The following is a 27975-nucleotide window of genomic DNA, read 5'->3' as shown; positions in this document are numbered from 1 at the left end:
GCAAAATCCATCGGGTTTTATCCATTTTAGGGGGGGGGGGGGGGGGGGGGGGGGGGGGGGGAGTTTTTGCCACTCGTCTGACATCATAGTGCCTCATGGCTGAAGTCGTGACCAGCTGTTTTCTGACTTTGGTCATGTGTCGTCAAAGTGGGGGTCATTTTGCTCTTGTCATGGGCAGCATTTATTTTCACAGCCACACTTTATTCAGTGGAAAGGTTGATTCTGTTGGAGGAGCCCATGATGAGAAGGAAAGGAGCGTCAGCCGATGTGTATGCGGAATTGTTGCTGCTTGGAATTGAAGCGGCTTATAAATGAAATGTATTATTATTTACGTGGGACTGTCTCGCTTCATACAACAAAGAGGGTGCAGAAAGTGCTTAAAATTGAATGACTGTCTTTGTTTTTTGTGTTGCGTCACATTATTTTGTAGTTTTTGTTGTTGTTTTGACTTCAAGATGGCGCCACGAGAGTGGCTGGCTTTCCAGCAGCTCCTGTGTTGTTTTTCTACATCTTCCTTTCCTCTTACTTTCATCACTTTGCCCCTGTGAAATGTAAATTTCCCCACTGCGAGACTAATAAAGGCTAATCCAATCCAATAAAACCACCAAATAGCCGTGATACAACAAGCATAAAATCAGACTGTGACAATTAGCAGGATTTTAAGTCCAGATATCATCAAATAAGTGCCAATTATTGGAGAGTATTTTGTGAAGGGGTGTAAAAAGTTGGGGGATGCCAAAAGGCACGGTGTAAGAGCGGTCAGCGCATTTCGTCTCATAATCCGGCAGTGGCGGGTTCAAATCCGTTTCCCAATTTCCCAAACATCTTCTAGGACTCCCAAATTTTCTAAAGGCGTAAAACATGACCGCACATGTGCCCTGCGACTGGCTGGCAACGGGTGCAGGGCGTACACCAGCTTTCGCCCAATCGTGTCCGACATAGACTTCCAAAACCTAATGAGGACAAGCGGAAGAGAAAATGACAAGGAGCTTATTTGAATTTGAATCTCCCACCCACAAGGAGACCACCAGTGTCTCTGTACAGCTTTGACAAAGAGCCCCTGAAAGGCAAAGAAAGTCTGTTTGGGCTTTGAGGGGAGAAGCCTTAAGTCTGAATAACACCTTGAAATCACCCCATACCCCCACTCCATGCCCACCCCCAGCTCATTTTGGCTCCAGTCCTCTTCCGACTCACATTCTCCTCTCCCTCCTTTACCAGCGGGGAAGTCTGAGCCTGAAAGATTTCGCCTTGCCTGAGAGGCTTCATTAAAATTCATTTGTTTGAAAAGATTTTTTTCCTTCCCTCGCAGCTTGGAAGGAATTTGGATGAAATGAGACCTCCCTAACTAACCTTGTTCAACCACTGATATATTTTTTTTTTCATTGAGACGGGGAGATGTATTAATAGCTGGGGGTGGGGAGGGAGGGGGGGCTAGTGTGGGTGAACACAAACCAAATTAAAAACAAATTGGATGCGTCCAGAAAATCCGACTAGCTGTCCAGGCTCATGAGGAGGGCCGCCCCTCTTTTGATCCAGTGATCTGGATTGACGTTCCCGGATTTCAGCTCCACGGCGATCACGAAGGAAGCTCTGCCCGCGCCGCCCGATCGTACGGGGAAGTAGTAGCAAGGACAGAGGTACATGTCTACAAGGCAGAAAGGTGACAATTCAGGCGCTTGCAAAAGAAAAAAAGGGGACCGTGCAACAAGCCCAAACCAAAACGTTCTCACTCTTGGCCATCTTCTTGCGGTTCTCCACTGGTTTGAAGTTGATGGCGGGAATGGGACACACCATCTGCATGGGGGCGGCCTCCACCAGGCACGTGGCCTTTGTATCCCAGGCAGCCCCCTCAAGGTACAAACCTCGCACGTACACGCCATCCTGGAAATCGACAATCGGTTTGGGATCGATTGATGAAAATAGCAAAACGATAGCCGAAAAATGTCAAAACATCTTGAATCATTTACCTTGGGTGGGTTCTGGATGTGGCTCTCCTCAACACTGGATACTGTAAAGTCCCAGGACAGGGTGTCAACTGAGACCTGCAAAAAGTGAGCAGAGGTTGTCAACGTAGTGAAAGTAGAGCTAAATAGCGTGCTCCAGCACCCCCCGTAACTCTAATGAGGATAAAGCGCTCTGGAAAATGGATGGATGGACGATGGATAGACGCCAAGATGGAGGGATATTTTATTTTATGAAGTAATGTATATGTATAAGTAATGTAAGTAATGTAAATTAATGTAATTAAAGTAATGTAAAAGTAAGTAAGAAGTAATGTAAATGTATATTTTATTCTACAAAGGAAACTGACTCTTCCGGTTTGCTCGACGGTGTGTAGATAAAAAAAAGTCTTTGCTTAAAGGACAACCGACGTCTCCAGACAAGTTGTGTCCATAATTTGTCAAATGGCTTCAAATGACTTCTATTGAGCGTATTTTAATAAGATTCCATCGCATATAGCTATATTTTACGTTTTAAGACTCGCGCTGAATATTCAGGAAGTCTTGTTTTTGAGTTGGCGACGAGTCCGTACGTGATGTCACTAAAGGAACGCCCCTGACCGAAAAAGACACATTGTAGCAGTCCTTCCATCACGTCAATGTATTTTGCTGCACTCGTTTGGTCTGAAAACCCCGTGTTGCACCCAAAAGCCGCCAGAAGAGGGCATCCAAGCTCCATGGAAGGAATTTATCAGCCTGTGGAAACGCAATACACTGTCATGTCTGCAAGAGGTCGCCATTTTGTTCTGCTACATTTCCCCCCTCAGATACCTCAAAATGACAGGGAATAACTTCTTTAATCGATTGCAAACATCTGTGCTTTCCTCTTCAGAACTATTTGAATCATATTCATAACTGGATGTGTAACAAGAAAGCATATTCTCCGAATCTTAAGCCATTGTTTTTATTCTCAAGCAATGCAAGACGTCTTGGCGTGACGTCACGAACTGGGGGCGGGACTTCCTGAAAATGCCCAATTCGCAGCTCAATTTTTTTGCAGATTTTGGACACTTTAAGTAATTTTTATTGGTGTTTTGCATTTGAATAAAAATATCATACTGCGTGTTTTGGGTATTTTAGATGCTACAAAACGTTTTTCTGATGTCAGTTAGGAAATGAAAAAGTGACGTCGGTTGTCCTTTAAGAGTGCTCCTGTTAGCTTAACACTAACAAATTCTGGAAAAACGCTGTGAAATAAGTAGCATCTAGTCTAGAGTCATGGTGGGATTGAACGCTTGAAGCAACTGAACGAGCCAGAGCTACTTCCACAGGTGGGCCGTATTGGACCGTGTCCACCAAGTGCTATCCGACTTGAGACACAGGGCTGTTATTTTTTCCCCCTAAATAAAATGTGAGACTTTTTTTCCCAGTGGCTTTTTTTGTGTTGTGAAATTTTTAAGTTGAGTCTTTGCATCACGAATACTCAAAAATTCTATAAAGAAATAACTGGTCCAGACAGACAATATGAAAAAGAAACTTCATAGGCATATATTCTTTATCCTCTGTAGAGAAAATAGACTCATAGTATTGCAATGGAGTGAATCCCTGAGCCCATTAGTGACTACATTTTCTGACTGTGATACTGCGGTGGCCAAGGTGGGCACAAAAGTAGGAGAAGCACGCTGAAGTGAATGGAAACATGAAATTCGAAATTGTTACATTTTATACTTACTATTTCATGATGTCATGAATCTATATTTTCATCAAGTGCAATGTTTTTCTCAAGAAAATATAAACAAAACAAGAAAGTGAAACCGAATGTTACCTTGTTTTGCCGGGCCGCTGACTGTAGCACTGCAGTGAGGAAACCGTTGGGGAAGGTGAAACCGGAAAGCCAGAACAAGTTAGGGGGCTGCGCCTGCTCGGCCCAGCGTGAAAACTGAAGAACGCGCTGGCAGAGATCGCGAGTCCACGCTGCCAAGGGCTTGAGAGAGGGATAAGCCTGGTGGACCAAGACCACGTCACTTGTCATGAACGTTGTTTGCTCGCTTGCTCAGAGTTAAAAACAACAATCAAACGTGACAAGGAATGGACAACATGGACGCCTCAAGTAGGACAAACAACCTATCATTAATGTTGCCGCGTGATACAGATGAGATCCACGGATGAGAAAGGAGGAACATGGGAAGGGAGGGGGCAAGAGATGAACTGGGTAGCTTTCTGGCATGCAAGCAGTCAGTTAAAAAGGGAGAAAAGCTAAAATGGCAGCAGCGCTATTAGCTGTCCAGTACTCCCATAAAACACACAGACACACACACTGCCTCACACACACAAACACACACACTCACTGTGTCGAATACACACACTCACACAGAGTAATAAGCCCTTTAGCCGGCGCTCAATAAGCTCAGGGTCTTTTTCGGAAAGTGGTGGCGGCTTTGGGAGCTTTAGCTGCATATTACTCTGCGATTAGATCCACAGATGCTAGCTTTGTTGGTCCCATCATTTCATTCATACTCTGCGATTAGATCCACAGATGCTAGCTTTGTTGGGCCCATCGTGGTCGAGAAAAAGTAATCGTGTACATCACATGTGCTGTGTGTGTCACCTTCTCCCAAAGTGGCGGGACCCTGGCGTCATACATGCAGTTGAAAGTCTCCTCCAAGCTGGATGACATCACCACCAAACCTTTGATTCCTTTCTCCAGCTCCACTAAGGACGATCTAACACACATCCGATGAAATCAAGCGTTTGTATGTATTTATTTATTTATATTTATTTATACTTTAGCAAGCATCACGGCACTTGACATGCTTGATTTACTTTTGCGGGCTGAATCAAATGACGTGTCGGGCCAGATATGGCCCTGGGCCTTGACTTTGACACCAAAGATATACAGACAGGCAAACATTTCTTTCACGATTAATTTTATTTATTCATATTTTGTTATGGATGTACTTGTTTATTTATTTAGTTCTTTATTTGTGTGTACGTTTATCTGTTTATCTATTTATTTATCTTTTTTTTTTGCTTTATAATTTTAAGTCAGTAAACATTTGAATTTAAGGTCGAATTGTATTATCAAACTAAATATTAACCAAAGGAAATTACACAATATAAATATATATATTTATAACAAGCAACCACATAATCCCTGAAGAAACCCCCACGCTAACATGGAATGAAATGAGCCAATATTCAAAGCCTCAAATTCTGAAATAAATTGGGGCCAAGAAAAAAACTAATTTAAAAAGAATATATTTTTAAAAATATACTAAATATATCAAAAATATATCTGTTTGAAAAAGGTCACATGAAAAAATTATCTACTTTAAAAATATATGCCTAAAAATATATGTATATAATATTATATACTTTGTAAAAATATTCCTCTTCATAAAATGACAGAAGCCCACTTACGAGGACTTTCTTTCTCTTTCTTTATTTATTTATGTGTGACTGGCACTCTGCTGCTACTCAGTGGCCAAGGCGGGCACAGCAAAGGAAGTAGTGTGGATTGAAGGGTTAAAGCATTCATAAATTGTCAAGGTGTTGTGATTCCATGTTTTGATAAAGCACAACATTAAAGAGGTCTAGTTTTTCTTTTAAAAGGACAAAACAAATTGTGGGATTTTTTTTAAGGTACCGAGTTTCGGAACAGATCAACGCATTCATTTTAAAGGGTAGATATGTGCTTTTAACCTAAAATACGTCATCATTTAGCAAGAAAGAAAAACCCGTCTGTGCGGTTCATACTTGATCATAGTCAGCAGGGCATTATATCTCTGGATCTCTTGCAGCAAAACCACATCCAGGGGTGTAGGATCCATGAAGTTTGAGCTAGCGGCCTCGTAGTCGATGACGGCTGGGATGGTCTGGCGCACATCCGCCAACAGATCCAAAACCTGGAGACAGAACAAAAACATTTCTTTGAGACATCCCAAAATATACTCAGGACAAGCTAGTGTTGTGCAGAAACAGTGAAGGACAAGTGTTTTGTTCCATTTTTGACCCGCGACATGGGTGGCGAAGCCCTCACCTTGTCTTCACGACTGGGACCGGCCCCCGCTGCACTGGCGGTGGTCACCTGGGGCTGGAGCGACAAGAGGGTGTCGAACAGGGACCTGGTCTCAGCGATCTGGCTGGCTATGTCAGCATTTGGGTGCTGGCCAAACAAGTCGGGGTGCTCGTGGGTGGGTAGCATATTGATAAAGTCCTTGTAGGAGGACAGAGGACCATCGTGGGGGATGTAATAGGTGGATAAGGTGGACAATCTAGGGAGAATTCAAACAAATATGTGAGGGCAGACGATTTGGTAGCCTCCTCACCTTCCTTTTATTTCTAAAATCCTTGAAAAAGTTGTTTCCTCCCAGCTACACTTTCACCTCTACCAGAACGAACTCTACGAACCATTCCAATCTGGTTTCCGCCCCCACCACAGTACAGAATCAGCTCTCTTAAAAGTCACAAACGATCTTCCTTTGGCAGGTGAGGCTGGTTTACTCTCCATCTTTGTCATTCTCGACCTCACCGCAGCTTTTGACACAATTTCTCACCCCATCCTCCTTGACCGACTTTCCTCCATAGCGATCACTGACACGCCCCTACGTTGGTTCCACTCTCATCTCTCTGGCCGCTCTCAGTTCATCCAAATTAACTCCCTCACTTCACAGTCCTCTCCTTTATCTTCTGGTGTGTCCCAAGGCTCTGTCCTGGGACCCCTCCTCTTTATTACCTACCTTCTTCCCCCTGGCAATATTGTCTGTAAATTTGGTATACACTTTCATTGCTTTGCGGATGACACCGAGCTCCATCTCTCCAGCAAACCTGATGCCTTTCTTCCACCTTCTTCCCTTTCACTCTGCCTCTCTGAAATTAAATCGTGGTTTACCCATAACTTCCTCAAACTTAACAGCAAAAAAAAATGAAATTCTCCTCGTTGGTACCAAATCCACCTTAAGCAAAGCTAATAGTTTCTCAGTCACTATTGACAATTCGACCGTTTCTCCCTTCCATCAGGTCAAGAGTCTGGGTGTCATCCTTGACAGCACACTATCGTTCCACTCACATATAAATAACTTAACCCGATCTGCATACTTCCACCTACGCAAGATCAATCGTCTTCGCCCGTCTCTCACCCCTCACACCACTGATATCCTTGTTCATAGTCTTGTCACCTACCGAATTGACTATTGCATTCACTTCTCCTTGGTGTCCCTCAGAAACCTCTCCACAAACTTCAACTAGTCCAGAATTCTTCATCCCGGATCATCACCAGAACCTCATCCTTTCACCACATCACCCCCATCCTCCATGAGCTCCACTGGCTCCCGGTCAAATATAGAATCAACGTTAAAATTATTCTTTATACATTTAAAGCTATCCATAACCTTGACCCCCCATACCTATCTGACCTTCAAATTTCTATTCCCTCTCATTCCCCCAGATCCTCTTCCTCCCTCCACCTCTATGTGCCCCGCACCCTGTCCGTCTCAGCACGATGGGGGACAGAGCTTTCAGCTGCTCGGCCCCCAAACTGGAACTCACTTCCTCCAAACATTCATAACATTGATTCTATTCCCACTTTCAAATCCCATCTCAAAACCCACCTATTTAAAAATCGCCTTTTATGTGTAGCTTTATCTCGTTTCTATTTATAATTTTATAAAGCCTGTGACTGTAACGTGTCCTTGAGAGCTTTGAAAGGCGCTTGAAATAAAATTTATTATTATTATTATTATTATTATTATTATTACCACCGATGAGTGATACGAGAGAATCATAAAACATCAAACACGGATGAGTCAATCACGTCGGGGTCACCAATTTTGGTGATCCCAATACAGACTAAAGTCAATAGCTTTGAAGGGTTTGATTTGCTTGTTCTGTAGCCACAAGGGGACATAAGTCTTCTTGTGCCGGTCCCAAGCCCGGATAAATATAGAGGGTTGTGTCAGGAAGGGCATCCGACGTAAAAGCTTGGCCAAAACAAACATGCGAATCAAACTTCTGAAGATGGAGGACACTGATTCGCGGTGGCAACCCCTTGAAGGGAAAAGTCGAAAGGAAAATAAGAAGATTATTATTATTATTATTATTATTATTATTATTATTATTATTATTATTATAAAAAATGTTTAAAAAAACTTGACTGCCATATTTTCCAGCAAGGCGCACCCAAAAGCCTTAATTGCGGCTTGTATGTGAAGTAATTGTAGTTTCTTTATTATTGTACCTGTTTGTTTTCTATTCTTGTCTGTGACTGCAAAGTGTCCTTGACAGCTTTGAAAGGCGCTTGAAAATAAAATGCATTATTATTAATATTATTATATTGAGCCACAACAGGTCTCGCAATTACTGTCGGCAGTCACAAACTCCATTTCCCCCTGTAGAAGAAGTTGTGCGTAAGCCCAGCCTCTATTGCAGCGCCTTATAATGTGGTGTGTCTTGTATTTGGAAAACTTTTATATATGTATATGTATATGTATATGTATATGTATATGTATATGTATATATTATATTTGGAACACTTTTTTCATTCATTGAAGGTGCGCCTTATAGTTTCGGCGAGCCTCATATCTGGAAAAAGTTTGAAATTACACCATTCATTGGGTTTGCGCCTTATACACCGGAAAATACTGTAGTTTTTATATATATCTCAAATGTTTTTTCTGTGTAAAATATACTTAGACTGGGACCAAATGTGGTCTTTTAGAATAGACAAAAAATGCAATATACCAGAATTTTTTATGGGCTCCTTGTTCCTCTTTGGACCAGCACAAATGGATGGCATTGTTTGTTTGACATTCACTGGGTGGCGCTACATTCAACTTACTTGAAGTACGACTCCGTGACGGCAGCTTCGCAGAAGTAGTCGTTGATGTAGGTGGTGAGAAGACGTCGATCCCAGTCGTCGGTCACATGACCTCCGTAGTTGACCTCGGCGATGAGATACTTGAGCGCATCCCAGGGTATCTGCTCATACTCATTCAAGTACAGGCTGAGCAGATTCTCGCTAACCTGTAAGAAAAACGTCAAATGTGTAATTCGAAATCACGAATTTTGCAACTCCCTTGTGGCGATTGACCTCAAAGTCTGAATTGTTGAACCCGTAGATGATGTTCCAACCCAGCTGCAAGAATTTCTTTCTTTCCAGCAGGATGCTGTGAAAAAAGCAGAGGGAGAAGAGCAGCTTCCTGTAGAAGACGGGCTTGGCGCAGCGGGTGAACTGGGCCTCGGTCACCAGGTGGTACAGACGCTTCATGTTGGCTCTGACTCCCTGGGGGGGCGACAAAGACACCAGGACATGACACCCGCTGTGTTTTGCGCAATGGCCAACGCGCTACTACCTTCGGAGGCTCCGTCGTCATCTTGATGCCTGCCTGGAGGATGTTAATGGGAAAATCGGGATGTGGCGAAGAGCTGAGCCAGAGTCGAAAGCTTGTGTGGGGCTTCTGCACCTCGAGTTGCTCCACCAGCTTGTCCAGCTCGGGCATCCATGAGAGCGAGAGGTGGCAGTTGGCAAGGAAGACCCAATGACCTGGCACAGACGGAATCAAGGGGTAAGCGAGCGGGCATCTCAGCATCAAACAGATTTTACCATCCGGACCCTTTTTGACTCCCTCTTCGATCATTTTCTTAGCGATGGGGGCCTGTCCTTGACCCAGAGAAAGAGCGTGGAAGAGTTTGCTCATCCCGGTTGTCTCGGCAAGCTGCAGCAGGGCTCCCGTGGGGTCCACACCAGGGGATAAGACAAACACCAGAGGCGTCGTGCACGTGGATTCTTCCACGACCTGGAGGGACAAGCGCAAGGGGAGCAAGGAACGAGGGGGTGAACGTAAAATCTCGAGCCAACTTACGGCTTTCATGTCGAGAACGGGGGGCTCCACAAAGCGAGGACCCAAATAGTTGACGATGAAGGTGGTGGCGCAGAACAAGACGCGGTCCGGCCGAAGTGAACGGACGATGAGCATCCTCTGGAGCTCGTTGCAGCTGTTCTCCCATTCTCCTGCAGGGCGCCCACCGGACCCCAACAATGAAAATATTCATTTGACTTTGACGACAAAAAAAATTAGAGAAAAATCTTCTGGTATTCAAAATAATTTGATACACCTCATTTGCATTGAAATGGAAACAAAAAAAATTGTTTTATTGTTGTGAATGTTAAGCTAATCCATAAATATGTCTCAATAATTCATTTGCTGCCATTTCCAAATGTATTCTGCAATTGAAAAGTGTGATGTGGACTGCCATTCCCAAATTTGTTCAAGTTTTGTTTTTGTTTTGTTTGTTTTTTTGTGGGGGGTGCAGATAAAGCAGTGGTCAGACCTCTAGCAATGTTTTTCCCTGCCATGAGGGGAAGCATTTGCCTTTTGTCCATGTTAGCGCTTTGTTACAGCTTCACCTGTTGTTAAAGTGCTATATTGTATACATCAATATGTATTGTATTGCATTTTGTACAGCCACACCAATTTCAATATCAGATAACTCCAGACCCTTATAACTTTGGAATTAACTCTTTTTTCCTGATGAAAGAAGAGAGACTAAGGCTTCTATAATTGAATGTTTATATCTTAAATATATATGTATATATTTATATATATAAATATATATATATAAATGTTTGGATATATATATATATATATAATATTTTAAACAGGTTAGCACGGTATTTATTATATATATATATTACTCGAAATATATATATAACATTGATATATAAATAACGAATATATAAGGGTAAATTTATTTTATTTATAAACAGGTTAGCACGGTTTATATATATATATATATATATATATATATATATATATAACAGGTTAGCACGGTATATATATATATATATATATATATATATATATATATATATATATATATATATATATATATATATATAAACAGGTTAGCACGGCATATATATATATAAACAGGTTAGCACGGTAGCGAGTGATTAGCATGCCGACTTCACAGTCCATAGGCCGTGAGTTCAAATCCCGCTTTGGCCTTCCTGTGTGGAGTTTGCATATTCTTCCAGAGCCTGTGTGGGTATCCTCCTGGTACTCAGATTCCCTCCCAAATTCCCAAAACATGAGGCTGATTGAAACACCCCAATTTATTTGTATGTGTGAGTGTGATTGCAATTGGTTGTTTGTCTCTGTATGTACTGCGATTGTCTGGCAACCGGTTCAGGGTGTCCCCTGCCACTGCCCGAAGACGGATGGAAAAGTCTCCAGCACCTCCCGCCACCCTCGTGAGGATAAAGCAGATCAGAAAATGGATGGATGAATGAGATAAACAATCAAGCTGGAAATGATTGGCTTGACTGAAAGTTTTCTTTTTCTAATTTGTTCCGAATCAGATGTTCCACGGCGGTCCAACTACACACACCCGGCATTATAGCCTTCTCAGGCTCCGCACTGGTGAACCAAAGCTTCCAGTCCCGTGGGCTTTTTTCAAAGGACGCCATGACGCCGTGGAAGTTTGGCAGTTTGTCCAATTCTGTGATATTATCCCAGCTGGAATCCACCATCCAACTACTGCAGGGGTTTTCCATCTGAGCCCTCTTATCAAGCACCTGCAAGAAAACCAAAGTGGTCAAATGTCGTCTCGGAAAGGATTGGACGAAGCCCTTTTGGGATCTCAGTCAGATTTTCTTACGATTCCGCCGCGGAGGAAGAAGCTGTACTCGTCCATGTTGAGCGTGCCAGCGACCTCGAGGATTTTGGTGCACATTTGGAAGCTGAAGAGGAGCTTGTGCATCTCAAATAGACCCCGGCAAGCGTACCTGCGGAAGAAAGAAATTCAGGGTTTAGAGCAGGTAAGTGCGGCCCGGGGGACAAATGCGGCCCGTGGTCAATTTTCATCCGGCTCGCAGCCTCCATTAAAAAATCAATAACCTCTGGCCCGCATTTAGAATTAATACATTGGGCAGTAGCGCTGTTACTGGCGTGTGCTAAGTGCTGCCATCTAGAGGATCAATTAGGAACAGCAAATTATTAGATGAGCAATTAACTGAATGAGCACCCCTAATTTTCTAAAATGCTGATTTTATATCTTTTGATTTTTTTCATGGTGACAATCAACAAAACAACAATTCTGTACAACTGTAAACAAAAAAGTTTGTGTTAAAAAAGTGAAGTTAAGTGAATATTCAATTTCAATTTTCAATGTCAATTCAATTTTGATATGCACGTTTCAAATGAACTAAAACACATGCTTAACTCATTCGCTGCCATTCCGGCATTTATTTGGGAATTGAAAAGGATGATGTGCTGCGCCATTCCTGAATTTGTTTGGGTTTTGTTTTTTTCTTGCAGGGGGTGCTGGTAAAGCACTGGTCAAACCTTTGGCAATGTTTTTCCCTTCCACGAGGGGGCAGCATTTGCCTTTTGTCCATGTTAGTGCTTTGTTACAGCTTCAGCTGTTGTTAAAGCGCTATATAAATCAATATATACGTACTGTATGTATTGTATTGTATTGTATTGCATTTTGTACAGCCACCCCCATTGCAAGCTCAGATAACTCCAGAGCCATATAATTTAGGAATTAACTCTTTTTTCTGATGAAAGAAGACAGACTAAGGCTTCTTATGCTGAATTGAATATTTATGTAGTCCTAAAACTCAATATTCTGTGGGTCCTGCAATTTGAGTGAAAATGACAAAAACCCTGGCACTGGAGTGGACACATTTTTGCACATTCGCTGGCAGTGAATGGGTTAAGATAACTGAAATTGAAATAAAAGCAAATGTGAAACACAGAATGGCTTGCTTAAATGTATTTCAATTAATTGCTGTTATATGTGTAATGGAGTTGTGCACCAAGATGATTAAATTATGACGGAAGTGACGCAACGGCGCACTGTATGGCACAAAGTCCCGCCAATAGTTCTCAGAACTACTTCGTCACAACTTAGTCGCATTTCTCTGATGGTCTGGATTAACTCGTATTTTCATGACAATATCTTATTTTGTTTCCCCTTTTGTACTGTCTAGTGTTATCTAATTAGTTCCCTGATTCCTTTCGAGTCCAGATTACTTTTTGTGTCATTATTTAATTCAAGTTTTGTCAAGTGGAACTTTGAAGCACGTGCTTCATAGTGCTTTTCTGTTGCGCAGTTAATCACAAGACGAAACCCATGCGACTTCACCCATCCCTTCTGCCATACTGTGTTGCAGGTAATCTTCTTCTTTTTCTTTTGGCTTTTCCCTTCAAGGGGTCGCCACAGCAAATCAGTGCCCTCCATATTTCGAGGTTTGATCCGCATGTTTGTTTTGGCCAAGCTTTTACGTCGGATGCTCTTCCTGACACAACCCTCTGTATTTATCCAGGCTTGGGACTGGCACAAGAAGACTTATGTCCCTTTGTGGCTACAGAACAAGCATCTCACTCAGTAAAAGGCTCCCAAACACAAAATGGTCATCGGCACTGCAACATTCAAAAAAGCAAAAACTATACTCACCATTTGATGTCATAGTTGTATATTGATGCTAAAGTTAGCATGCGGCTGGTGTTGCAGGTAATAATGGTTTCATTTCGTTTTTATTGTATAGTATTTAGTTTCCTGTGTCGTGTTATCTACAATGTTTCTCATATTGAGAACTACTTGGACGAGACTTATGTTAATCACAAGACGAAACCCATGCAACTTCAACCATCCCTTCTGCCATATTGTGTTGCAGAAATAAAATAAAATAAAAAGACACATCCACGTGTCTGGTATTATTAATACGGCAGCATCGTGGAGCTCAAGACAGTCACTGTTGTGACACCCGTCACATATGTAAAGAACATCCGCCATGGATGCCCCCCCTGCCCCTACATTTTCAACACACCAGATCTGGCCCACTTTGCAACACCCCTGGTTTGGAGGCAAATGAAGAATCAACCCCCAAAAAATTGTATCTCACTTGTACACTGCGTATGTGTGGTAGTCGTTGAGGTTGACGATCCTTTCCTCCAGCTTTAAGCTGCTCTTGCTCTTCTCAATACTAAGGTTGAACAGGTTAATGTAGGCGTCCAGCGAAAATTGGTACATGGGATCGATGCGGCCCATGTCGTTGAGGATGAAGAACAAGATGGAAGCTCGCTGAGCACATGCGCGGTAGGCCTATCACGAAAATAATAAAATATATCGTCATTTCTGCTTGGTTAAAAATCCTAATTGGCTTTCGTCTGCTCGGTATGGGACCTCTCGAGCGGTATCAATTTTGATTTCCGTCACTTCGCTGCTCTCCAGCTGCTCCGAGACTTCAGTGGCTGTCACCTTGGACGTCTGCAATGTGTTCACCAGCTGCACGTCATCCAGCAGGGAGCCGCTGGCCTCATTCAGCAGCCTGGCCAGCAAAAGATTGATGCAAGGGTGGGATTGGGTGAGCGGCAGTGGTGGGCTAGCAAACGTCTTCACCTTAGGATCTCGTCCTCGAGCTCCTGCAGGCTTCTCTTTCCTGATGCGATGCTCATCACCAGTTTGTCCTTTTGTTCTTCAAGGTCTGGGCGTTCCTTACGTACCACAATTCCCAAGAGTTGGGCTTCGAGACCCTGCCAGGAAGAAGCACCCACACACCCACACACACACACACACACACACACACACACACACACACACACACACACACACACACACACACACACACACACACACACACGCACACACGCACACACGCACGCACACACACACACACACACACACACACACACACACACACACACACACACACACACACACACACACACACACACACACACAAAGCTCGAGGAGGAGACCCTCAAAATAACACTTGAGGAGTCAACACCAAACATCAAACTAACCTGCTCCTTGACGGCAAAATTGACTATTGTGGTCTTTGTAGAAATCTCGGGGGTATAGTGAGGATTTGACAGCTTGGTGGTGATGTAGAAACGGAATTCCGGGCTATATTCCAGCTCCTTGTCACCCAATTTCAACAATAACCTGCCACCTAGGGACAAAGTGAAGCACATTGGCCTCCAGGGTGGCCATTCTCTCCACGGAGGGCAAAGTGTATGTATGTGTGTGCATGTGAGTTTGTGTGACCTATTCGCGTCAAGGATTTGTTGAGAACTGGGTTGAGAGACGGGTCAAGGTCCTCCTGGACGTTCTGCAGCAAGACGGGGTTCCCAAACTGGATGGCGTTTTCCATGATAAGCATGTAATCCGGCATTTGGAAGTCGATTACTTTTAAGCCCTGCGCAAATTCAAAGACACACACACACACACAACATGTGTAGTGAGTCAGGTGCGTTTTTAAAAAAAGTATTTTTCAAGATGATTAGATTTAAATATCAGCCTTCTGTGACATGATTTACCTTCTTCATCTCCATTTTCTTGATCCACTTGAGAGCTTGACCTTGTGGGTCCACCATCAGCGGCCATCTTGAAGCCACCAAAAACATCAACAACAACAATAACAATGACAATTGCTCCTAGGCTATAAACAGCCATGAAATCCAAATATGCAAATTGTGTGTAAATGCTGCGAAGCTGATGAAAATGCTTGAATCGGATGCTGTACAAAATGGCCAGTGGGTAAAGTGAGCGCATCCGAATTGGATATTTAATCGTCGCTGAATACTATACTCGCAGCATTTTTCACTGTAAGCCCGCGATGGAGTTCTGACCGGTTGCCGCGGGTGACGATGACGCCGTTCTCTGTGGAAAAGGCATCGGAAGGCAGGCCTTGAATATTCCAGTCCCTGACTGAGGTTGGGTTTGAGAGGAAAGTGGCAAAACTAAAGCCCGGGGTGCAAGGGATATCCTGGCGTTGGACCTGAGAAGACAAAAACGTCGGCTATTGAAAAGATGAGAAAAGTGTCACATTGTCATAATCCAACCGGGATGTTGTTTTGACCTCTGTCATCCAGATGTCAAGCAGCTCCACTCGATAGTTGGAAAGGAATGGACCCATATAGGACAGAAATGAAGCAGCGAGCAAACAGTCTCCAACCAGGTAGCCCATATTGTTTTCCAGACCCTGAAAGAAGAATGTTAGCTTGAACTCCCCAACCTGGTGAGTTGCGTGGAGGTCCTACCTTAACTGTCTCCTCCCAGCGGACACCCTCCCCCGCCAGGCCTTTCACCAGCTTGTCGGCTCGGTCCAGTTTCACTTCCATCTCGTCCGACCTCCTCTTCAAGTCCTCCTTGGTGGCCACTTTTTCCGCATATTGTTTGTTGAGGTGTGCCAGTTTGTCGCCCACCTACAGGCGCAGGGTGGGCGTCACATCGAGTGTTCCTTTTATAGTGCGGAGGGTATGTTCGTAAGCGGGTACCTCTTTGAGTTTACTCTCAGACTCGGCCAGTTCGGCTTGCTTTTTTGCCAGTTGGCTTTCGGCGGCATTGAGCAGCTCTCGTTTTGGCTCCACTACTCTGAAGACGCACCCGTAAACCTGCAAGGGGTCAACATGTCTTTGAGTTTGCTTCTGGGGGGCATATATTGTTGCTTCTGACAAAACACATACCTCCATGGCTCTGACCCACATGCAAAGCGATTTGGCGGCCAGAGATACTTTCCCAATGGTGTCTGGCTGGAAGTCGGGCTGCCTGCAGTAGTTGCCGATCCTCTTCAACACGCGATCCGAAATGTTTTCCTTGTCAAAGTTTATCAGGGTTTTGATGAAGTTGGCCTCCCCTGCCGGAGAGATTTCAAGTGAGCAAGACTACGCTGCGATTCTCACGCTGACATCATAGATGCCGGTTGAATAAAAAAATTAAAAATAAAACAAACAAACAGTAAATAACGAAATAGGGTAAATGTATGAATATATAGACAGATAAGTCGACAAATCAATAAATAAATAAATAAATACATACATACATACGTACGTACGTACATACGTACATACATACATACAAAAATAAATACATACATACACAAATACCGAAATAAATAGATAACTAAATATATCAATAAATCGATAAACAGACAGACAGATAAATAATAGTCAAATAAGCAAAAATCCAAATAAATAAATAAATAAATAAATAAATAAATAAATAAATAAATAAATGTATATATAGATAGATAAGTAGCCAAATAAATGCATACATACATAGATAAATAAATAGATACTGTGAGTAAAATTAAGTAGAATTAAATAAAAATAACTAAATAATAAATAAACAAACAGACAACAAAATAAATACATAAATAAATAAAATAGATAAATAAAAAACATGAATAAATAAATAAGCAGACAAGCCCTGCCCGCCTGATAATTCTTTCCTTGAGAGTTTTGAAAGGCACTTATAAATGAAATGTACTATGATGATGATGATGATGATGATGATTATTATTATTATTATTATTATTATATTTATTATTTTATTATTATTATTATTATTATTATTATTATTATTATTATTATTATAGGTCAGTAGGTGGGTAGGTAGGTGGGTAGTTAGGTAAGTAAACAAATAAATAAATAAATAAATAAATAAATAGAGATGAATGAATGAATGAATGAATGAATGAATGAATCACCCAGTTGTCTCTTGGCTTCTGCCCAGGTTGGCTCCTTGTTGAGAAGGGTCATGACTGCCTGCATCACTTTCTCCACCAGAGCAGGAGGACGACCGTACGACTTAATCTCGGTCATGTCCTTCTTGTTCAGAGACTCCAGAGCCTTTGTTGTAAGGGGGGGGCACATTTGAAGGGTCATACGCAGATTGGTACAATCTGAGACCGGCAATACCTTGGTGGCCTCATCCAGGGCCGGGAGGGCTTCATCTAACTCCTTCAAGGCGGTCTGTGCCAGTGCTTTGCACTGAGCCTCCTCCGCAGAAATTTTCTCTTTTTTGGCACTCACCGTCTAATTGCACACATGCAAATGAATCACGTCTTCATAACATGGGAATCCGGTTTTGGTATCCTACCTTCTGCTGCGAGTCAGCTTCCCTCGTCTGCTGTACGATGACTGTCAGGTACTCGTCGCATTCCTTCTGGTAGTCGGCCACCTGCTTATTGGCCTCCTCCAGCTGCACTGTCATGGCGGCTACCTTCTCGCCTGTGTCGCTGATCTTAAAAAGGCCGTTTTGTAGCTTGTTCACCTGCTCCCCTAGTACCTGCCGCTTCTCTCCCAGAAGCCTGAATAAAAACAAATCTTCATAGGGCGCAAAGCGAAACGGAGCAAGTCCATTGCGGTCTCTTACTTTTTATATCCTGACACCAGCTCCAAGTAGTTGGTGGGTGTCACATAATTATGTCTTTTCAGCTCCACCTTCATCTTGAGCGAGCCTTGCACCACCGACTGGTGCGTGGTCACAAAGATGGAGGCCACCTTGGTGTGGCTCTGAAAGGAACAAAGTGTGATGATTCTCCACCCATCCATCCATTTCCTACCATGTCCCAGAGACCTCCTGCCAATGGGACATCCCTGTACCACCTCACCAGCCTCCTACAGATGGCCGAGCCACTTTATCTGGCTCCTCCCTCGACCCTGAGCCCCTCCCGGGTGAACAGACTTTTCACCTTATCTTTAAGGGCCAATTTTATCCTGGATCTTGTTTTTTTTTGTCACATGATGATTTTGTACGGAAAAAAATTCAACCCACCCACAGAAACACACAAAACATACTACTTTATAGCTCTGAAGCAATGCATGCGTCTCACTCCCTCAGTAGATCCCAGCTCCAGTCCTTCCAAGTAGCGCTCAGCAACTTCCAGGAGAGCATCTTTGGGCCACTCACAGAACCAGTCTATGGTAGTGCAGTTAACGAGAGCCGGGTATTGCAGGATACGGTTTCTGGAAGTGACAAACAAGCCTGCTTAGTGATGGGAACTTCTGTTTTTTTGTTTTTGACTCCTTTCAATAGTTGCACCACCCAACGGAAAGAATGTTGGGGCACAGGTGAACATTGCAAGTATACCTGAAGGGGTCTCCCACCGGACTCATACAGAGAACAACGTGCAGGTTGCTTCTGACCCGCTCGATCAGGAAACTGAATAAAGAGTTGGGCGTTTCCAAGACATTCTCCTTCCTGGCTGAGTCAGACAGGGCGTTGCAGACTTCCACAAACTCGTCCTGCTTATAGAGATTAGGGACTTCTCCGGAGCTCAAGATGTTGTTGATGTCCTCCAGGAAGGATTCATCCACAATCTGGGTATCGTTGAATAGGAAGACTGTGGGCTTGCTGTCCACACCGGTCAAACGGTAGAGCTTCTTCACGTCTGGGATCAGAGGGAGACTATCCTAATTATGTTTGAGAGGATCTGGGAATGTCTGGAAGCTTCCTGGATCACCTTACCTTCTCTAAATTCGAGTTTACGGTACTGTTTGGTGATTTCCACCTCGAAGATTTGGTACTCGCAGATGGAAGCGGCCATTCTGGACAGGCTCTGTCGACCCGAGCCTCCGACGCCGACCAGCAGCATGTTGCCCCTCGGCTGGCTGATCACGCGGACCACGCGGGTTACTGCGAATCCAGCATGGAGAAACGTTGGCAGGAATCTAGCGACGGCCAGACGCGGCACTACTGCGGTCTTACTGTGCTCAATGGCGTCCCGGAAGAGGACCAGGTTCATGGGCACGACACCGGGCGTCAGGTTGTAGTCCTCCAGCTGGGTCTCCATGAACTTCTTAAGGCTTGACATGTCCAAGAGGTCTTCATACACTCCAGAGTCAGTGAGGAAATCACCTGACAGACACCAAGATAATCTCAGTAAAAGCTACCATGAGGCCCACGTCACTTGGTGACTTTATCGTACCAAATACTGGAGGTTGTTTATCGGGGCAGACATTGTGAAAAACGAGGTCAAAAAGGGAGCCCATCTTCTCCCCTAACAGTGTGATGAAGGCTTCCATGTCACTGTGGTCGATAAGTCGGTCGGAGAAAACCCTGAAATGCGTCATTGGACAGAGAGCATCAGACCACTTAGCAGCAATCAAATCTCTACAAGTGGGTGTAATACCTGAAGCACTCGTGGATCCACAATCTCACCATGTTGTTTTTATTGTCTTGGAACTCTGGGTGGGCTCTCAGTAGACCTTGAAACACCTATGGATCAAAGGCAGGAGGGACAGAAGCTGATACGTAGCTGCCATGGAGCTACACTGCAAAATCAGGATGGCATATGCACCTTTGAGATATCTCGGAGGTTGAAGAGGTAGTGCGTCTTGGCTGGAGTGGGAAGAAAACGTGCCGTAACAGAATAATAGAGTTCCAAAGTAGCTTGAGTTAGAATTTCTCCGACGGGCTTGAGGTCCTCCTTAAAAACTTGAAGCTTCTGGTTAATCATGGTGCTGAAGATGCGTTTGATTTGAGAGTCCTGAAAGAATGAGGTTTGTTCATTTTGCGGACTTGTAGATAATGCAAACTTGGGAATGGGGGGAGGGTGGCTTACATTGGGGAATGTCATGTTGATGAGGTTGAAACGACTTTGCAAGCGGTCAGAAATATGAGTCCGTCCTCCTCCAGGGGGCCCCATGGAGGCCAGTAGGGACATTTTCTAAAAAATGCATGCATTGGTTTGTTTACACATTCATTCATTCATTTTCATGTTTATCTGTATGTATTTATTTGTTTGTTTATTCATTCATTCATTCATTCTCCTGTTTATCAATGTATTTATTTCTCCATTCATCAATTCATCCATTCCTGAATTAATTGTTTATTCATTCGTTTGTTTGTTCATTCATTCACCTGTTTGGCTATCATTTATCGATCTGTTTATTTATTCACGCACTCATCAATTCATTCTGAATCTCCCCATCCATCTTCTTTTACCTTGACAAAAGTTGTCGTCTGTTTCTGACGGTCAAACCAAAAGCCGTAGTCGATCCAGAGGCGCATCAGCTCGAGCGGCGGTTGGGAGCCGAAGAGGTCGTGTGCCGGCATGTTGAGGTCGTCCAGGAAACACAGCAGGTCTTTGCCCCCCACGGGTACATACACACCTTTGGTCCTCTTCTCTAGGCGGCTCTCCACAATAGCCTGGATGTTGTTGGAGGTGGTCTGGACATCAACAGAAACACAGAGACAGTTGAATGTATTGACACTAGAACAGTCCTTGTATTGGATTGTACCGCAAATCGAGCGTCCACCAACCTGTGACGACATATTGATGGTGAGCGTGGACCACTTGCCGCTGTCCAGGCTATGCAAAACCCCGTGGACCACCGAGGTCTTCCCGGTTCCGACCGGCCCGGTCAGCAGCACCGGGTACTGAGCATTGACCATCGCCGTGACCAAAAAGTTGTAGCGAACCGTGTCTACAGTCGGAACCATAATTTTGTAGAACGGAGCGCTGCGGAGTGGTCACGGGGTTAGAAAATGGTGGTTTACAAGTGTTTTCCTCGCAACCAAAGTCCATCTAGATACTTACTTGGCATTGTATCGCCAGCCCTTTGGTAGTTTATTTTCAAACGGAGCCCAGGCTTTGGTTGTCATGTCGACGTAATACTCATAGACGGTGTCCTAAAGGATAGAAAGTGGAAAATCAGGACATTACCAAGAAAACGACTCAATTTTGAATGAATGAGCGTTCTTCTCATGCTCTAACTGTGACCTTGATAGGAAAGGTGCCATCTAACTCCCGCAGAAAGTTATCCATCCTCTTGCGGCCCTCCTCATTGACAGAGGCGCAAATGGACCAGATGAGGCTGAAGGTAAACCAGAGCTCCACAATCCGACCCAGGCTGTCTGCATCAGACATGTTCAACTGCGGGAGTTGGGGGTGGAGGAGGTCAGAACAGTTACTTTATTGGCAAAGTGAGAGGGCGCAACTATTTGAAACAAAGAGGAACCTTGCTCGCGGTCAAGGCGTCATAGAGGCGACAGAGAGACACAATGCCATTGAGTTCAGTGACGGGGATCAACTCCTTGCAGTTTTTCTTTTTGAAGATCAGAGTTTTCTCAATGAAAGTGTCAAACAAAGACTGCAGATGTGCCACCTCGGCCTGCGGGGAAAGAAATACATTTACTCATTCACTGCCAGACAATGTGCAAAAATGTATCCACTGCCGTGCCAGGGTTTTTGTAATTTTCACTCAAATTGCAGGACCCACAGAATATTGAGTTTCAGGACTATATAAACATTCAATGCAGCGTAAGAAACCTTACCCTCTTTTTTCATCAGCAAAAAAATCCTAAATTATATGGGTCTAGAGTTATCTGAGCTTGAAATGGCTGCACAAAATACAATGCAATACATACATATTGATTTATATAGGGCTTTAACAACAGCTGAAGCTGCAACAAAGTGCTAACATGGACAAAAGGCAAATGCTGCCTCCTCGGCGAAGGGAACAACATCGCCAGAGGTCTAACCAGCGCTTTATCGGCGCCCCCGCAAGAAAAACCAAAACCCCAACAAATTTGGAAATGGCGCTCCACGTCATATTTTTTTTTAAATTCGGGAATGGCAGTGAATGGGTAAAAAAGGCGACTTCCGCCGCATGGTGAGACCAAAATCACCGTTGTGTACCTTCTGGCGTTTTTCCAGCCAGGATTTGACGAAGGGCTTCCATCCCAGATCGACGTAATCATTGTAGACCATCCCGCAGCGGGAGACTGTTGCCGGAGACGCCTGTGCCAGGTTTTCCACTTCAAATAACAGTGACACCTGTTCGGGCATGGAAATTCTCTCGCCGTTGATGAGCGTGAGCACCTTGTTGTCGTCCATGACCGAGTTCATACTCTCGATCCACAGTGTGTCCACCGGCCCGTCAAATACGATCCACTTCTCATCTGGTTTGTCGTCTACACAGGAGTGAAGAGCAAAATCTGGTCGCACGTCCACTAATGCGAGAGGATGTTGTTTTTTTTTCTTTTTTTTCTGAAGTTCTCTATACCTGCACAGGCTGTTCTCATGACAGAGGAGAGGACTCCATCAGACCACTCGTTGGTGGCGAGGTCATTTTCGCCATACAGCTCCCCAAGGCTCATCGATTTGGGGTTGAGAGGATAATCCTTTTGCGCCACAAGAGGAGCCGTGAATGGTCATTGCGACGACGGCAAGAAAACAAAAAAAAGAAAATACCTGCACAAGCTCATAGCCCGGCATTTCCTTGTCGTGCATGGCGATGAGGGAATTTTTCAGCGTCTTCCACGTGACGGTTTTACCGCAGCCCGTCTTGCCCACCAGCATGGACGAATGTCGGGAGTTTTTGGTCTCATAAAGTTGGATGACCTTCGTCATTGTGAACGGGGTGACCTGCAGGCCTTTCTGACGAAGTTCCACCTGGATGGCTTCCTTGAGCTGTGAGACAAATGACAGCATGAACAAAAACAAAGTTTTTATTCCGCAGAGGAACGAAGCTCAGCCTACCTTCCCATAGTCGATAACAGGCGTTTCTACATCAGGAAACAAATCCTGGATGATACCAGAGAACAGCGGAAGATCAGCGGATGTCAGTTTAGCGATATTCATATCTTTCATGGCCATGAGCAGGACCTGAAGACAGAAAAAGTCCAAGTGAGGAGTGTATGGAAAATTGCAAACATCTTCATTCTGTAACTAAAAGACTCACTTCTTCACCAGGGACGTTCGGGCAAACACGTCGCTTCTTGCCTGCGTAGCGTAACAAGGAGGTGAGCGCACGGAGGCCAAAGTCGTAGTGGTCCTGTTTGGATAGCTGCTGCATGGCCAGGGAGTAAAGGGTGAAGACCTTCTTCGCCAGGAGCTGCCAAATAAGGGTCAGAAGGGAGGTGGATGTTTTCAACTAGAATTTAGAGCAGGAGTGGTCAAGTTTGGTCCTCGAGAGCCCACGTCCAGTCAGATGTCACCTTCATCCAACGATGAGGATCATAGTTAGCTCGCTGGAAAAGGGAGACATCTGGATAATGGCTCTCGAGGACCAGGCTTGTTTTATTCACGAGTCATTTCCATTCGTCCAACACCTTGCATTCATTAAAGCCCTCTCCAAACAGGATGATCTCAGCAATTAGAGTAGAATCCGGCACCACCATTGAGATTGGTCGGAACATGGATTTAAGGTTATCTGGAAGCTCGGAACGACCGGCGTAACCTTAAAAAAAAAAAAAAAAAAAAAAAAAAAAGAATAGAAATATCAACAGAGTTCATTTTCAGGAAAGCACTTCCTCAATTGTTGACCAACCAGGATTCATTGTGATAAAAACACCACAAGATGCCACCAAGGCAATGTTGTGTTCCTCAAACTGGAACCTGGTTTGTAGCGCAGAGAGGGCGGATAGAATGGACAGGATCTGCTGAGCCACCACGGATAGCACCTCGATGTTGATTCGGTTGAACTCGTCGAAGCAGCCCCACGCTCCCGTCTGGAATTGGTCATTTGGCAACGTGGCGCCAGGATGCGCAACCGAGGTATACAACTCGCTCTACGACGGACTTCCTACCTGCGCCAGGCCGGAGAACATGCGGCCCATGGACTTGTAGTCGAGTCCTTCAGAGCAATTAATGACGATCACGTACATCCCTAAACTCTTGCCCAAGTCTTTTGTGGTCTCCGTTTTCCCGGTGCCAGCGGGCCCTTTGGGAGAGCCGCCGCGATGCAGATGGAGCGCTGTCGTCAGGGTCATGTAACACCTGAGGCATGTTACCTGAAATATATAATTCACCGTCCTCTCTTTTTGAGGATCCACTTTAGATTGTGAGTTTGCTACCTGTCAGTAAGTGGCGTGATGACAAGGCGTCCAGAATTCCCCAAGTACTCATATCCATACGTGAAATGCGTGTTGGTTTGTCGGATGATGCAGTTATTCAAATCCTGTTGCCGGAGACAAACAAATAAACGTTCAAGGTTCGCGGATGTATTCTCGCCGGTGACCGGAAGGCAAGCGGTGTTGCTCAGAAATCTATCACAAGCCCCCTACTTTTATTAAAAGAGCAGCAAATGTACGGCACCTTCTCCCAGTAGAGTCTCAGCTGGCAGAGCCACTCGAATGCGTTCACATCGTTGCAACCCCCCTTGGCCAGCTTAACGATGACATCCCGAGCGTGAACCTCCACCGTGACCAGGGCGACGATCTTCAGACGCAGCACCTTGGACAGGTTGCTACGGATCATATCGGAATATCGCCTAAGCAGGGACACCTGGGCATGGAGGGGGAAGGAGAGGGTCAAGCTTGCAAGGTCATTGAGTCTTGCTGTGTTTGGAAACCCGCATCTCTTGTCACGGCCATATAGGAAGGAATGAAACCAGTAAAAGTTATGCGAGGCAGTGCCAAAAACGCACCTGTTTCTTCATCATGGTTTTCAGGGGACCCTTGTCTTCCGTCTCCTTGCAGCTTGCAAGCGACTGGGTGACATCGGTCGTCCACTGGATCTGGCTGGCTGTAATGAGCATCTAAGGATACAAAGTACCATATTTTCCACACTATAAGGCACATTGGGTTATGAGGCCCACCTTCAATGAATACCCTATTTCGTAATTTTTTCACATCTGGGACGCACTGGAATACTGGACAAGGAACTGCCAACAAAACGGTGTTGAGGGTAGGGGTGGGGTAGAATTTATTTATTGATTTCCTGATTATCTGTTTTCGTGCATTCATTTCAATTTTCACCATTTCAAAATGGAACTGTATAGTGCCACTTAGCAGTTTTTTGGACGACGATACTAGTGCAGCGTGTTCTACCGGAAACAAATTCCTTGTGTGTTCTACATGGCAATAAAGATGATTGACATATTTGAAAAACATATTTAATAAATCAGTGAAACAGTTCACTGAACCAACAGCAAGTTATAAAAAATGACCCGAGGAAGGAGGCCATTTTGGGATCAACTGTTACCGTAATGACCATACACAAGGTGCACTGAATTTTTAGACTCACTGTGAGTTTTCAGTGCGCCTTTTAATGGTGAAAATACGGTACAAGAGAATCAATACTAGTAAAAGTGATAATGTTACCTGTCCCGGCCAGTCTTTAGACCACTTGTCCCGCTGGCTTTTCATTTTCTTGAGTGCAACCATGCAGTCGTACAGGGAATTCTTCAAAGTGGCGCGCATGATCTTCTCAATATCGCACAGCCAAATCTAGCGAAAATACGAGTTGTCCATCTCTCATTTTAAAATTTTCCACCGCGAGTGGTCTTATTCACAGCTATCGCACCTCCACAGGCTTGTCCAATGGCACTGCCTTAATAAATTCCACCAGCTCTCCATCCGAGGAGAACATGGCAGTGGCATCTAATCTTCTGGCCACCTGCGAAAGGCAATGGCAGTGTTTCGACCGATACAACGTATGCAATCATCTTGTCTTATTGACGCAGGTGACTTGCCTTTTCTGTGCGCAGGCTCTTGATGTTGTCAAAACACTTCTTGAGATGAGGCTGCATGGCCAGCGGGTTCTGGGACTGCCCCAGGATCTCCAAAACGTCATCGTTTGACAGGAAGTAGAACCGTGGGAAAATCTGCCTCTTGGTCTCCAGGTACATGTCCAGGGCCTTCTGGATCTCCTCCAGCTTGGCATTCATGTTGGATAACGTCTCCTGCAAGCCTAGCGAATCGCAGGCCAGATAAACAAATCTATTTTGTAGTTCGATTCAAGTTAAGGCATACAATGAAACCGTTTTGAAATACCAGGATGGTGTGTTCCCTGCAGGGCGTTGTTGTTCTCATGGAATCGGGTCATGATGGTCTTCCAACTGGCACTAACGTCTTGGAATTCGTTGCACTCTTGCGGCAGCTGCTCCCTTATATCCTTTCCTTGAAAAATATTCTGTTGCAGTGGAAGAACGTTACGTGAAAACGCCTCAAAAGAGTCAAACGGCAATGGTGGGAGTCGGGCCATCGTTTTGGAACCTCAAGATAGATCCACTGGCGTTGCACCGTGAGCACCATTTCGATGATTTCCATAACTTGGGAGAGCTGACGTTCCCAAGTGTCCACTTCCTTGTCAAAAGCTTTGACAAATCGTGAGGCCTTCATGGTGGACAAGGTCACCTGGTTGTCTTCCAAGGCCTGGAAAACATCCTCCGTGCCCCTGCAAAGATATATTTTCTCAGATCTCCCGGCTTCCACATTTCATCTCACGGCCTCACCTGAGACGAAAGTGGCCTTTGTCTTTGTAAGGTATAATATCGAGGATCATATCCTCCCACGTTTTCACGATCTCTTCCAGACCCTTTAAGAGAAATACATCAAAAGTTTTGACATGCCAGCTAGAGGCAAATCTTCTCCATCTCGATTCAGGTCAGTATGAGGCACCTGTTCTATGGAGAGTTCCTTGCTGGCGGCCCCGGAGATCTCACAGATCTTGTCTGCAAACTTATCGAAACCCAGCGAGATGATCTTCTCTAAGTTGAAATCTTTACTGGTGTGGTCAAATGAGCTCTGCACGTGTTCACAGATCTGCTTCCAGTGTCTGGAGGAGGCAGGGGCATTATTTGAAAACTTGGACTAGGATGGACTTAATACACAGAGACTTGGTTTTAAGAGACTTTACCTTTCTCTCATCGCCGGGTTCCTCATGTCACTAATAAGGGGGATGATTCTTCTGAATTGGTCAACCTTTTTTTTGGATACGTCCACAATGTCCCAGTTTTTATCCTGCCAAGCAAAAATAACTAAATAAACACAAAGTCCAAGTCGAGTCACGATCACATCTCACGGCATTCCATGAAGTCGTACCCTGAGCTGTCTCTGGAGTTTGTGTAGGATTTTATAGATTTCCTGAGCTTTGCTCTCCATGTTCTCAGTGCGAAGCGTGGTAAACTGACCCCCCTTCCATTCGTTCCAGTTGGACTCCCACTCCTGCGTGATCTCCCACACCTGCTGCAAGAAGTCCATATCCTGTGGCACAGAGTCTAAATCAGTCGCTCGTTCTCTGGGAATGAAATCAATTGATATCTCAGACCTTCTCCAGAGCCTGTATGGTTTTGGATGGTTCCTGCTCTATTTTGAAGAAGCTCAAGCCCTTCAGAATGAGGCTCTCCTCCTCTTTTAGCTCCTCAAGATGTTTGTGGTGATGGCCTGTTATCCTCAGGGCCACGGCGGTGCCAATGGCAGGATCAAATGGACCTAGGCGACGAAAGAAGCATACAGTGTTGGTCAGGTTCCAAATCTCAGGCACGCAGAAGAAAAGAGGAAACCTAAAGTGTAG

General features: G+C 44.5%; 1 protein-coding gene across 1 annotated transcript in view; it reads right to left on the bottom strand.

Annotated features, from left to right (window-relative positions):
* Positions 1-57: 57 nt before the first annotated feature.
* The window catches only part of LOC148902145 (dynein axonemal heavy chain 2-like), a 39648-nt gene continuing 11730 nt past the window's right edge, over positions 58-27975 (bottom strand). Inside the window, 63 exon segments of the mRNA XM_088990469.1 lie at positions 58-1645; positions 1731-1881; positions 1968-2042; positions 3766-3942; positions 4549-4663; positions 5697-5845; positions 5980-6214; positions 8776-8960; positions 9028-9219; positions 9290-9480; positions 9550-9733; positions 9800-9948; positions 11328-11514; positions 11598-11724; positions 13849-14048; positions 14130-14274; positions 14346-14479; positions 14750-14898; positions 14994-15144; positions 15266-15332; positions 15578-15726; positions 15808-15930; positions 15989-16153; positions 16226-16342; positions 16415-16584; positions 17437-17578; positions 17648-17764; positions 17829-18039; positions 18105-18244; positions 18565-18697; positions 18822-19122; positions 19200-19367; positions 19440-19589; positions 19660-19790; positions 19864-19949; positions 20032-20220; positions 20296-20400; positions 20679-20903; positions 20997-21195; positions 21274-21365; positions 21457-21609; positions 21695-21847; positions 22375-22649; positions 22742-22859; positions 22930-23148; positions 23218-23343; positions 23420-23572; positions 23790-23917; positions 24008-24188; positions 24267-24456; positions 24534-24637; positions 24775-24963; positions 25106-25216; positions 25782-25907; positions 25984-26106; positions 26108-26370; positions 26454-26592; positions 26676-26856; positions 26915-26997; positions 27081-27237; positions 27319-27422; positions 27504-27665; positions 27730-27893. Of these exon segments, the coding sequence (XP_088846595.1) occupies positions 1491-1645; positions 1731-1881; positions 1968-2042; positions 3766-3942; positions 4549-4663; positions 5697-5845; positions 5980-6214; positions 8776-8960; positions 9028-9219; positions 9290-9480; positions 9550-9733; positions 9800-9948; positions 11328-11514; positions 11598-11724; positions 13849-14048; positions 14130-14274; positions 14346-14479; positions 14750-14898; positions 14994-15144; positions 15266-15332; positions 15578-15726; positions 15808-15930; positions 15989-16153; positions 16226-16342; positions 16415-16584; positions 17437-17578; positions 17648-17764; positions 17829-18039; positions 18105-18244; positions 18565-18697; positions 18822-19122; positions 19200-19367; positions 19440-19589; positions 19660-19790; positions 19864-19949; positions 20032-20220; positions 20296-20400; positions 20679-20903; positions 20997-21195; positions 21274-21365; positions 21457-21609; positions 21695-21847; positions 22375-22649; positions 22742-22859; positions 22930-23148; positions 23218-23343; positions 23420-23572; positions 23790-23917; positions 24008-24188; positions 24267-24456; positions 24534-24637; positions 24775-24963; positions 25106-25216; positions 25782-25907; positions 25984-26106; positions 26108-26370; positions 26454-26592; positions 26676-26856; positions 26915-26997; positions 27081-27237; positions 27319-27422; positions 27504-27665; positions 27730-27893 (9833 nt within the window). The 3' untranslated portion in view covers positions 58-1490.

Source organism: Hippocampus bargibanti, linkage group LG02 (genome assembly GCF_051943395.1).
Source record: "Hippocampus bargibanti isolate YZ-2025 linkage group LG02, ASM5194339v1, whole genome shotgun sequence".
Lineage (NCBI taxonomy): Eukaryota > Metazoa > Chordata > Actinopteri > Syngnathiformes > Syngnathidae > Hippocampus > Hippocampus bargibanti.
Note: the sequence above shows the minus strand (reverse complement) of the source record. Positions and strands in the feature narration are given on the sequence as shown.